Source organism: Perognathus longimembris, chromosome 14, assembly GCF_023159225.1.
Source record: "Perognathus longimembris pacificus isolate PPM17 chromosome 14, ASM2315922v1, whole genome shotgun sequence".
Classification (NCBI taxonomy): Eukaryota; Metazoa; Chordata; class Mammalia; order Rodentia; family Heteromyidae; genus Perognathus; species Perognathus longimembris.
The window spans coordinates 51905860-51919181 of NC_063174.1; the positions used below are offsets into that span (position 1 = coordinate 51905860).

The 13322-nt window shown below is 37.7% G+C and overlaps 1 protein-coding gene across 3 annotated transcripts in view; it reads right to left on the reverse strand.

Annotated features, from left to right (window-relative positions):
• The window catches only part of Eml5 (EMAP like 5), a 106090-nt gene that overhangs the window by 22969 nt on the left and 69799 nt on the right, over positions 1-13322 (reverse strand). For all 3 annotated transcript variants that reach the window (XR_007213199.1, XM_048362340.1, XM_048362343.1), the window contains exons 24-27: positions 10482-10570; positions 9044-9220; positions 8146-8347; positions 6480-6606 (exon numbers count right to left, since the gene is read on the reverse strand). Coding sequence is in view for 2 of the 3 variants with exons in the window: in XM_048362340.1 (XP_048218297.1) it covers positions 6480-6606; positions 8146-8347; positions 9044-9220; positions 10482-10570 (595 nt within the window). In the remaining variant the exon portion in view is untranslated. The remainder of the gene's footprint in view (positions 1-6479; positions 6607-8145; positions 8348-9043; positions 9221-10481; positions 10571-13322) is intronic.

Consider the following 13322-nt stretch of genomic DNA (forward strand, 5'->3'; position numbering starts at 1 on the left):
GAATGGGTAAGCCTCAGTAAAGCAATTACATATAGGGTACAAATCCAATAATTATGGTTCTATTCATGCTATACATTGATGGCTCATACCTACAATCCTAGCTGCTCAGGAGGCTGAGATATGAGGATCATGGTTCAAAGCCAGCCAAGGCAGGAAAGTTCTTAAGACTCCTATAAACCACCCAAATAAGTGGAGCTGTGGTTCCATTGGTAGAGTGTTAGCACTTAATAAAAAAGCTTAGGGACAGTGCCCAGACTCTAAATTCAAGCCACAGAACCAGCACACATATATACATGCACTATTCATTTCAGAGGCTCTAATTCCAAAGGGAGAAAGTGCAGAAAACTGAATAGAGGTGAACAGCATTGAGTCACATAGCTCATTAATGGCAAAGGAAAGAGATGATGGCAACATAAAATTAGGTCTCATCAACGTAACAAGGAGATTACCTGGAACCTCTTTTTCAGCAGCAAACAAAAGAAAGAAGAAAACATTACAACACAATTTGAATTTTAAAGCATAGCAAAATATTTCCTGTAATACAATATTTTATATATTCAGTGCAGACAAACTACACTGCACATATTAAAGGCCTGTCGACTTTTACTACTGAACATAGTAAAGGCTTACATTATTCCACTAATGGCAAAGAGATCAGAAGAAAAAAGGCAAAAGAGAGAGAGAGAAATGTAAATGAGAATTCAAAATGTCCTGTGTGTAAACTAAAAACTCCATTCTTTTTTTTATTCGGATTGCACAAACTGAATTTCTAACGAAATGTGTATGCCTATCTTTGTTTTTACAAACGGGAAATAAAATCTTAATTTAAAAGGCTGGGAGCACTGAAGGTGAGAATTGTCTAAGAAGTCCTTTATTGAGAATCTGAAGGACCGCCCCCCCCCCCCCCCCCCAGTCAGCCAACCCACAGGCCGGAGGAGTAACTGAGGATCTAGTTGGCTTTGGAATTTGACTAGCAAAGGAAATAACATTAAAAAGAAATATTCCACTAGGTGCTGTGGCTCATGCCTTCAATCTTAGCTACTAAGGAGGCTGAGATCTCAGGATTTCAGTTCAAAGCCAGTCAAGGCAGAAAAATCTCAAGACTCTTACCTATAATTAAACAGCAAAATGCGGCTCAAGTGGTAGAATACCACTTGAGTTAAAAAGTTGAGTTCGAGTCCAAGTATCAGCACATCATCCATCCATCAGTGAATCAACAGAAAAATCCTGTTGATCATTGTTACGTGCCTGTATCCACAGGTATTTGGAAGGCAGATCGGGGGAATCACAGTTCAAGGCTAGCCCATGCAAAAAAGTTAGGGAGACCCACCCATCTCATCAAGTAAGCCAGGCATAGTGGGTCACTGTAGTCTCAACTACTCTGTAGGCATAGATAGAAGCATTGTGGTCCAAGGCTGATTTTATACAAAAATACAAGACCTTGTCTAAAACATAAGTGAAGTGAAGTAGAGTAGTAGTAGAGTACCTGCCTAGCAGGCAGGAGGCCCTGAGTCCAAACCCTAGCACTGCAAAAAAAGAAACCCAAATCCAACCATTTCTAAAATGTAGTTTCTTAAATTATGTAGAAAAAAAACGTGCTTATAAACAAAATCACTATAAAATTAGCCTTTTAAAAAATTATTAGTGTAAAGCTAGAGTGGAGTCATGGGTTCCACTGGGGTGGAAAAAAAAAGAGAACTAGCAAAAAGAAAGAAAAGGAGAAACAACACCTTTCCAATAGTATTCTAGTGAGTTCTGCAGTGGTGACACAACCCCATTCCAGCACTCAGGAGACTGAGGCTGGAGGATCTCGTCTGCAACTAGTTTGGCTTATGTAGTGAGACTCTGTCTCAAGAAACAACAACAACAAAAGTAATTAATTAAAGGAATAAAGACTGAAGATGTAGCTAAGTGGTAGAGAACTTGCTTCACACCCAGGGAAAGCACAGGGTGGTGGGGTATAAGGCCTAGCAGAAGTGCAGGGCATCATAGGAGTCCCCCACTCCATCTATCCTCCCACTGAACCCAGAACTGTCCTTACTCATCTAGAACAGCACTTGATGGAGCTCGTGACAGAAGGTCATTTGGAACAGCTTTGAAACGAGTGATTCCCAGAAAACTGACTGTTCTTTCTAAGGAGCGGCCATGCAATCTTGCTTCATTCCATAAACTGGCTTACTATCTCCATAATGCAGAGACTGGTACGGAACAAGCTACGTGGGATGGCTTAGAAGCTAGCTTGGAATGTTTCACTTCTGTTCAACAGGAGAGTGTGTGGACTTCTTTAGTATTTGGTTGTGCTGGTACTCCAGCTTGAACTTCAGGTCTGTGCTCTAGCTTGGTGTTTTCACTTGAGTTTTCCACTCCCAGCTGGTGCTCCAGCACGGGAGCCACGCCTCCACCGCTCTGTGGGTCTCTTTAGAGGTGGTGTCATGCTCTGTGCTCACCTTTCCACACATCCCTGCTTAAAATCCAGCATGAATTTCACTGATCATTCCTGCTGTCAAATATAATCAGAGGGCCTACTATTTAACTATCTGCACACTTTGGGCATTTAAAAAATTCCATCTCTTAGAATTTTCCCATTGCTACTTTTTTTTTTTTTTACTTCTAAAGTTACTTCATCCCCTCTCCCCACCCCTGAGACTGAGACTCCATCTCACTATCTGACATTTAATGTTCATTAGCAGGTACCCTGCCACCTGAGACAGATCTCCAAGACCCAACTTCTAAAGCTGACTGATTATTTTCCCAGTGTAGTGCTTCATAAAACTCTAGAGACACTTTCATCTCACTAAAGGTAGATCTAAAATTACCCATGTCATCTTACCCAAGTTATTTTACTAAATGTACAATTAAGTAATTAACTTTTTAGTATTTTTAACTGAATGAACAAACATGCATTAAATGAAGCTAGCAGGTTTCACTGATAAATGTATATATTTAAGTTTGCTTTTATGAGCTCCTAAAACTTGAGGACAGATCTTAAACTATCTAAAGTATAGAAGTTCATGAAGTCATTTGTATAATCAATGTATCATAAAGAATAACTACATATTATGTCTAAAAATCCAATTTAATGGAGTTTGTCCTATTTCAATTTATAATTCTTTTTTTTGCCAGTCCTGGGCCTTGGACTCAGGGCCTGAGCACTGTCTCTGGCTTCTTTTTGCTCAAGGCTAGCACTCTGCCACTTGAGCCACAGCACCACTTCTGGCCGTTTTCCGTATATGTGCTGCTGGGGAATTGAACCGAGGGCTTTATGTATACGAGGCAAGCATTCTTGCCACTAGGGCATATTCCCAGCCCACTCATTTTACAATTCTTTCTTGATATATCTAACTGTTTTATAAGAATATGTTAATATAAAGCCAGACTTTGGTGGCTCACACCTGTAATCCTAGCTACTCAGGAGGCTGAGATCTGAGGATCACAGTTCAAAGCCAGCCTGGGCAGGAAAGTCAGTAAGACTCTTATTTCCAATAAACAATTCAGAAAAAGCAGGATATGGTTCTGTGGCTCAAGTGGCAGAGTGTTGGCCTTGAGCACAGAGGCTCAGGGACAGTACCCATGTCCTGAGTTCAAGCCCCGGGACCAGCAAAAAAGAAAAGAAAATATTAACACATTACAATGCTATAAAGATAAAAATAAAACAAAGAATATTTGAATAAAATATATTCCTCAATAAAACACTTACCTTACTACCCCCTGTCTTCGAAAGGAATAGGGGAAAAAAGTAAGGAAACACAGATGAAAATTAATAATAAATAAGTATATCAGTCTTGTAAACACAATAAAGGTAGCATGTCAAAGAAGAAAGTACAAAATATTCTCTATTTTATATCACATTACTTTGAAATTTTTATTACATTTTTAGTAATATATACAAAGTTGGAAAAAAGAAGGTTCTAATTCTCATTTCATGAAATGAAGGTTGTAAGGAGCCACATTAGCATTGTAACTCAGAAGGCTGAGATCTGAGGGGCATGGTTCAAAGCCAGCTCATGCAGGAAAGTCCATGAGAATCTTATCTCCAATTACTATAAAGCCAAAGTGGAGCTGCAGCTTAAAAGGCAGAGCTCTAGCCTTGAGCACAAAAGCTCAGAGATAGTACCCAGGCCCTGAGTCCAAGCCCCAAGACCAGCATATATACAGACACACACAGTTAGCTGCAAAAAATCCAAGCTAACACCAAAGATTACAATGAGGACAAGTGTTGATTGTTCTTCATGAGCAGAAAAATATTTCCATGTCTAAATGTGAATCACTTCAACAACAGAGGAGGACATTTAATTTTAACTGTTGTAATGTGAATGGTGGATCACAGATTACAATTAGGTAATGTAACTAAACCTGGCAAAGACAATGTTTTTGTCTTAAAAACAACATAAAATATGAAAGAAATATATGGGACTATATTTTATTTTATTTATTTAATAAAAAAAATTCTTTTTTGCCAGTCTGGGGGCTTGAACTCAGGGCCTGAGCACTGTCCTTGGCTTCTTTTTGCTCAAGGCTAGCACTCTGCCACTTGAGCCAAGCGCCACTTCTGGCCGTTTTCTATATATGTGGTGCTGGGGAGTTGAACCCAGGGCTTCATGTATTCGAGGCAAGCACTCCTGCTACTAGGCCATATTCCCAGCTCAGGACTATATTCTAGAGTACTTTCTTTACAGAACATTGTACTTTTTCATTAGTAGGGCAATGTAATTTCTTTTAGGTAATACTAAGAGTAAGAATTCTCTGCATCCTCATGTGTGGATTTATATGCATTCCTCTAAGAAATAAATATATAGATAGTGCTTGCTTATTGCTTTATGAATATTTTATTCAGAAAGACTATTTCAGCCATATCCTCAGGCTACTCTGTATTTCATCTCAAGGGAAGGTGTCACCGTTAAAGGTTTAAATGAAATAATCTATCCATTAGGGATTAGAATTCCAATTTTGCTCCTGAGGTTTAGAAAGAATGAATAAGCCTTCAAGGTCACACAACTAGTAAATGGAAAAAATGAGTATTTTCACCTATTTGTCTGGCTCCAAAACCTACGTCCTTTGGATGGCATGAAGACTACCTTATAGCAAGCTGATTCAACACTGACATTCTTTGCAATTATTTAGATGACTGACTTCTGTTGAAATTACTTTGAAATTTGCATCTTCACACATAACGCATGCACGCTCAGTCTATCTTTCTTCTCTAAGTGACCTCACTATCAGTTATCGTATCTGCAAGTGAACACTCACTGAGGAGGTACCTTCCCTGGAACACTGTGTTTGTGAATTTATCAGAATTTCTAGTTGTCCCTTGCCTGTCAGTCACTGAAGTGCTCCTCACCCCCTCAGACTTCATTCTCTGAATATTAAGCCCATAGGTTTCATGTTTCAGCTTTTCCTCAGATATAAACTTTCTTGGAGTTTTTCTTCACCACACCCTTTTACAGAAGGCATTGCTGTTCCCATCTCCCACCCCCTGTTTATTACTGCTTCTGCTCTGCTGAATAATCCATCCTTTTTTTTTTTTTTCTTTTTGGTCAGTTGTAGGGCTTGAACTCTGGGCCTGGGTGCTGCCCCTGAGCTCTTCAGCTCAAGGCTAGCACTCTACCACTTGAGCCACAGCACCACTTCGGATTTCTGGTGGTTAATTGGAGATAAGAGTCTCATGGACTTTCCTCAGATCTCAGCCTCCTGAGTAGCTAGGATTACAAGCATGAGCCACCAGCACTCATCTTATCCTTATTTTCTAAAATCTCTCTGCTTCTTAAGTCTATGCTATAAGCTTCTTTTTTTTTTTTTTTTCCACATTGGGAATGGAGCTTAGGCCTTATATATGGTAGGCCATCCTTCTAACATGGAACTATATCCCTGGCCCCCATAGGATTTTTCACTGTTTTCTGTCTTTAATTCTGAAAACTCCAGGTCCATAGTTTCTTCCTTTATCTTTCCTAAAGCCTACAGACTTTATTTAAAAAAACTATCTCCTTATAAAATTGCAGTGCACATGTCCTTCTTTTCAATGTTCTGATTCTACACCACTATTCCTAGTTTCCATTAAAGACAACATTACCTCAATCTGCTTTGTTTTCTGCTTTACATTTTTTTGAAACTGTGTATCCTTGATTAAGGGTATACAGCAGAAAGGCCTTTAAAACTGAATCACACACATGTATATTATGTGTACACATGTATATATGTGTGTATACTTATATGCACACACATACGTGTGTATACATATATATGCGCATACACCCGTATATCACATTCCCTAAACTACTAGTGAAGACCGTTACTAACAAAGTATTTCAGAACCAACATATTTCCCAAGCATTGCTAAGCACTGTACAAAACAAGTTAACCACTGTTAGCTTTGTAGAAAATCCATTTAGTTAGTTAACAAATTTACTTTCTCTTTTAATGTATTTTTTTCTTCAATTTAAACCTCATTTTAATTTAAAAATACTTCTAAACTTTATTATTACCTCTCATCAATCGAAGGTTCTTTTTGTTGTAAATGAGGCTTGACTCCAAACATTGGGCGAATATTTGTTGATAAGGCTCTGATGGTGTAACTGATTTCTTTCTCTTTTGTAACATCACTGTCATAGCCTATCAGTAAAATATGAAGTTATTCTATAAGTACTAGTTGAAATCAGTTATGACCCCATAAATACAATATAAAGATTTCCAACAAGATGAAATAAGTTGTGTCATAACTAATATTCAGCTGGCAAAATTTTGTAAACAACATTTAATATGTAATGGTATTCTCAAAGCATCACTAAGAGATAAGAGCAAACCCCAAAAATGAGTTCAATATGATCCCAATTTATAAAATCATGTACCTAAATGCAAACTAAATAGCTGAAAATGTTAGCAGAGGTTAAGGTGGGATGACGGGAGTATTTGTTTTTTTCATCTTTCAGAGGTGGACTCAACATATTATTGTACTTTTCACATGACAATCAAACATATTTTCACATTTTGGAGCTGGTTCTTCACCCCCCCGCCCCCAAAACAGAGCATTGTTCTACTTTATTTTTTAATTATTTAAGTAGTTGTACAAAGGACTTGCCATTTAGCCAAGCAGTTTATGAATACAGTAGATCTTCATTAATGTCACCCTTTTCAACACTCTCCCGCACCCCTGTCCTATCCACCCTTCCCTCACTCTTAATTTGATAGGATATGCATTGGATTCTTGACCACATGTGCCCCCTCTTGCCCTCTTAATTCATCTGCACCTTTCCCTTTGATCTCACCCCACCCCTTTCATATACCTGCTTCCTGGTGTTTTACTTTGCTGAACTTTGCCTTGGCCTTTCTTACACTATTTTAGATCTCCTTTGACTCTACCATATTTTAGTTAATACATTTGTATACATTTGTATATCACTTAACATATTTATTTATGAGTCTATAAGCTAGTTCTAGCTTTCACATATAAGGGAAAATATACATTCTTTGTAGATACTGTATTTTTTTTAACAAAATATATTTTTCATAATGAATGAGTATAACTGGTACATTAGGCAAAAAAATCAAAATTATTTTAAAATGGAGTTCAGCCAACATGGTAATTCTAGCTACTTGGGGGTAGAAATAGGAGAATCATGGCTTGAAGCTACCTAGGGCAGGAAAAGCTAGCAAAACAGTTTCTCAAAGAATAAGCCTAACATGGTGACCCAATGCTTGTGATGACAGCTATGTGGGAAGTAGAGGTAGGAGGAATTCGGTTTGAGGTTAGCCTAGGCGAAATCACAAAACCCTATTTGAAAAATAAGTAATGAAAAAGGGGATATCAAAGGTTGTGGCTCAAGTGGTAGTATACTTGCGTAGTAAGCAAAAGGCTGAGTTCAAAACCTCAATACCGCCAATAAAATAAAATTGGAAGTTCACAGTATTGACATTTATATGAAGAATACAAATTACAAATATAAATTACATTTATATGAAGAATATTAAGAGTTACCAAATACATGCCAGCCTGTTATTCTTTATCACAAAACCAATTCTGGTGTGAAATTGACCCAAAACACTAACATCACAACTATCCAAACATTATTATTGTTTTAACTTTCATAATTCAAATGAGTCAGACTAAATTTTTTTTCTGTATTTTTGTTAAATTATTTTAAAATGCCATACCTCCATCTTCTTCAGAATCTATATCGGATTCTTCACTGTCACAAGGCCTTCTTTCTCGATAGCTCTCCATTTCATTTGTCCACACCATTAAGGACATATCTGCACCTCCTAGAGTGACCAGCATGCTGTCATCGTAAGTCCAGCGAACATTTGTGACATGTGTACTGTGGGCCACGTACTTCTTAAACTTTCCAAATTTTCCCTAAAGATAAAAAAATTCAAAAATCCTTTCTTAGAAAAAAATCTTATTATTTAAAAATTTTAGCTATATTTTTTCAGTAGATAATTAGAAAGTAGGGATGGTAAGTACAATAGGTATTAAAACATGAGGAAATATTGACATTTTCAAGAATAAAAAGTACTAACTCTAAAACTTGAGAAGAAAAAATAAATTACTAGAATCAAACTAGTTTCAAATATTGTTAATGTGAATACCATTAATGTGAATTCCTTTAGAAAGCAATTGCAACTCAAAATTATGGAAAAAAGTGTTTTGTCATAGTTGCTGTTATGTTCAATGTACTAGTGAAAGTATGCCTTTTTCTTTTTTTTTCCTTCCCTATGGTTTTACCCCTGATGTCACTGTAACTTACTTTTGTACCCTGGGTATGGTATATACGTTTATTGGAACTAGGTAAAGGAAGGGGAACATCAAAATGGAGAGACAAAGGGTAAAAAGCAAACCAATGCAACAGCAATACTTCAAGACTATAAAGCTGTAAACCATATCACAACTCCGTGGGGGGGGGGGGAGGGAATTGGGAAGGAGGGAAGGTGGGAGAAAAATGAAAAAAAAGGAAGGAAGGAAGGAAAGGAGGGAGGGAGGAAGGGAGGGTATTGAGGGAAGAAGGGGAAGGAGGGAGGGAGGGAGGAAGGAAAAGCTAAAGAAAATGCATACTTTGGCAGGATATCTAAATAACTTCACAAATCCCAAATCATCCCCTGTAGCTAGGACCACTTTGTCATTGGTAAGGCAAGAGGTGGTTACATCTGTGGCTTCTCCAGTTACTGGCCAAATTCCTTCACAACACAAACCAAGCACACTTGTCCATGATGACCAACTTATTTTTTCTACCTAAAAAAAGAGAATACATTGTAGATTTATAAAATTAAAGTTGACAAATCAAAATAGGAACTTTTTCTAGGTTACTAATAAAAGTAAAGTTTCAATGGAAAACTGCTAGTTGTCTTGGTTTTACACTTTCCTAGACTAAAAGTTTCTGAAGAAAAAAAAAACATAACACGATTCAGGATATACTTATTCTATATCTACTGTATGTTCTATATCTGAGCATACAGTAAAAATAAATAAGACAGTTCCTAGTCCTAGCATAATCAAGAAACATTCTTACAGCTCATATATATATACATTTTCATTAATAATAAGCATGTTTTCACTTAATCATTCTGGAAATGAAGAACTTTTACTGAACCTTTTTCCTTCATTAAGATACCTTATCATTAAATGAAACTCTTCTTATGCTATATTAATAATAACTAAAACTGGGCTGGGAATATGGCCTACTGTAGAGTGTTTGCCTTGTATACATGAAGCCCTGGGTTCGATTCCTCAGCACCACATATATAGAAAAAGCCAGAAGGGGCACTGTGGCTCAAGTGGTAGAGTGCTAGCCTTGAGCAAAGAGAACCCAGGGACGGTGCTCAAGCTGAGTTCAAGCCCCAGGACTGGCAAAAGAAAAAAAAAAATAAAGAAAGAAAACAACACTTAAGACTGAGAAGCATGGGCTGGGAATATGGCCTAGTGGCAAGAGTGCTTGCCTTGTATACATGAGGCCCTGGGTTCGATTCCTCAGCACCACATATACAGAAAATGGCCAGAAGTGGCGCTGTGGCTCAAGTGGCAGAGTGCTAGCCTTGAGCAAAAAAGAAGCCAGGGACAGTGCTCAGGCCCTGAGTTCACGGCCTAGGACTGGCCAAAAAAAAAAAAGAAAAGACTTTGAGAAGCATAAAACCAAACACAATTTTTTTTTTTTAAAAGTCAGAACAAGCATCTTAGGCATATAGGTTTCAAAGGACATGGCAGATACTCAGTACTTCAAAGCAGATTTGGCACATGTGTTCAATTTACTGGTGATGCTTCTCATCCTTTGAGGAAAGTGCTTACTGAATAGCTAGACTTAGTTGTAATTTTTTCCTTTCCTTAAAACAGTGTTTCTTCCTTTACCCATCTATGTATTCTAGCCCAGTAGAATAAACTCACCTAAAGGAAAGCCATAATTCAAATAAGATGAGAGTGGGTACCACATGAACATGAATCAGTTCTCCAGCTACCCTTACTAACAGAGACACCACCATAAGTACCAGAATCTTCCTACCTCCACACTGGGGATGGTTTGTTTTTTCCCTCTGGGAGCTTCAAAGAATAACTGTTCTTTAGCACCAGTGTTGACCTGTAAAAGCTTTCCTTAAAAAAGCATAAACATAAATAAATACATATATCGTAAGTATGATGTTTAAATTTTATGGAAAAAATTAAGTTGAAATAGAAAGACCATTTTCCTCTGTGGTCAATATATATTAACAGCATTATATTTTCTTTTTTTTTTTTTGTCAGTCATGGCTGTCCCTGAGTTCTTTTGCTCAAGGCTAGCACTCTACCACTTGAGCTACAGTGCCACTTCCAGTTTTCTGGGGCTTAATTGGAGATAAGAGTCTCACGGACTTTTCCTACCCAGGCTGGCTTCAAACCATGATCTCCAGAGCTCAGTCTTCTTGAGTAGCAAGGATTACAGGCATAAGCTACCCGTGTCAAGCTATATTTTCTTTTTATTTTGGTCTTTATTAGTGTAAAATAATTGTACCAAGTGGCTTAATTGTTCTATTTCCATACATGCCTATAATGTACTTTGATCAAATTTATTGTTTTTTATCCCATCCCTAAAATATTTTTTGGTGGTTTTATTATGCAATTTTCATACGTGCATAAATGTACATAAAATGCATTTCAGTCATTCACCTCAAAACAAGTATCCTTTCTCTTTTCCTATTCCCAAGAAGTAGCCTCACACATAGTCCCTCTTTCATAATAATGTCTACCACTTGAATTCTACTTCCTCCTCTTCCACTTGCTTCTTCCTCTATTATTAGTATTAGTATTACTATTACTTAGGTCTAGATTCTACATATGAACAAAAAATGCTATTTGTCATTCTGAGCTTGGCTATCTATTCTATCTATTGGCTTGGCTATCAGTTCTATCTATTTTCCTGCAAAGGACATGATTTCATTCTTCTTCATGTCTGAACTCTATTGTACATATGTATTATATTTACTATATCTGTTCATTTGATTTTGAGCAGGCCTTCTGTCTTTATGTCTTTGTGCTTTCAGACCTTGCCAAGCAAATTAATCACCTTGAACAATGGAAGGGGGTTGGAAGAAATCATGTGATTTAACTAAAAGAATAGTAACAGTTGATTGAAATAAAAAAGACAGCAATGAATATGAAAAAGGAATTCAATAAAGATATACAGAGGGCTGGGGATATAGCCTAGTGGCAAGAGTGCCTGCCTCGGATACACGAGGCCCTAGGTTCGATTCCCCAGCACCACATATACAGAAAACGGCCAGAAGCGGCGCTGTGGCTCAAGTGGCAGAGTGCTAGCCTTGAGCGGGAAGAAGCCAGGGACAGTGCTCAGGCCCTGAGTCCAAAGCCCAGGACTGGCCAAAAAAAAAAAAAAAAAAAAAAAAAAAAGATATACAGAACCTGGAAAATCAATTTGATGGAAAAGAAAACTGATAACCCTCCCTCCCAATCCCAATCAATCAAGAGCCAAGCTCTCAGGATGGAACAAGTAGAAAATAGAGTATCAGCAACTGAAGATCCACCAAAATAATTAGATGAACCTGTTAAAAACATTGAAGGACCATGAAAATTGAATGTGTAAGATTTCTAGGTCATCATCAAAAGAAACCCATGAAATGATGGGTTTAGAAGAGAAACAAATTAAACATATAAACAACCTATTTAATAAAATAATAGAAAAATTTATCCAGCCTTGAGAAAGAGTTATCCAGGCACAGGAAGCTTAGAGAACACCAAATAGGCAAAATCAGAAAAGAAACAGCCCTCGCATATTATAGTCAAAATACTAAATACGACAACAAAGAAGATATGGAAAGCTCCAAAGGAGAAGTGACAAGTTACATGCAAAGTTCAGCCCCTCTGAAGAACAGCAGAGTTATCAGCGCACATTCTATAAATAAAGGAATAATGGAAGGACATGATCCAAGCCCTGAAAGACAATAATTGTCAACCTTCACCAAAGCTATCCTTGAGGGAAAAATAAAACTTTCCACTATAAACAAAAGCTAAAAAGAAATTCACAAAACAAAACTAGCATTGGAGATATTTCAAAGAACCCCAAACACAAAAGAGAAAGACATTGAAAACAGGAAAATATGGAAAGAATAAACCCCACTAGATGAGCAGAGAAAGAGGAAAGAAGTAAACATCATAAAAATGAAAAAAAAAAGTGTTAGGAAATATGACAAAGTGTTCAATTCTAACAGTAATGTTAATGATCTCATGTTCCAGTCAAATGTGTATAGAACAGCAAGTTGGATTAAAAAGTAAAACCCACTGGGCATCAGTGGCTCATGCCTGTAATCCTAGCTACTCAGGCTAAGGTCTGAGGATAGTGGTTTGAAGCCAGCCCTGGAAGGAAATGTCTATGAGGCTCTTATCTCCAACGAATCACCAGGAAACCAGAAGTAGAACTATGGCTCAAAGTGGTAGAGTGCTAGCCATAAGGAAAAAACCTCAGGGACAGTGCCCAGGCCCTGAATTCAAGCCTGATGACCAACAACAACAACAAAAAAGTAAAGTAACACCCAACCTCTTGTCTACAAGAAACACTTTAGTTGACAAAGACAAATATAGGTTTAGTGTGAAAGGATGACCAAGCAAATGGATCCTAAAAGCAAACAAGACTTTTTTTTTTGCCAGTCCTGGGCCTTGGACTCAGGGCCTGAGCACTGTCCCTGGCTTCTTTTTGCTCAAGGCTAGCACGCTGCCACTTGAGCCACAGTGCCACTTCTGGCCGTTTTCTAAATATGTGGTGCTAGAGAATCGAACCCAGGGCTTCATGTATATGAGGTGAGCTCTCTTGCCCCTAGGCCATATTCCCAGCCCCAGACAAGACTTTTAACTAAAA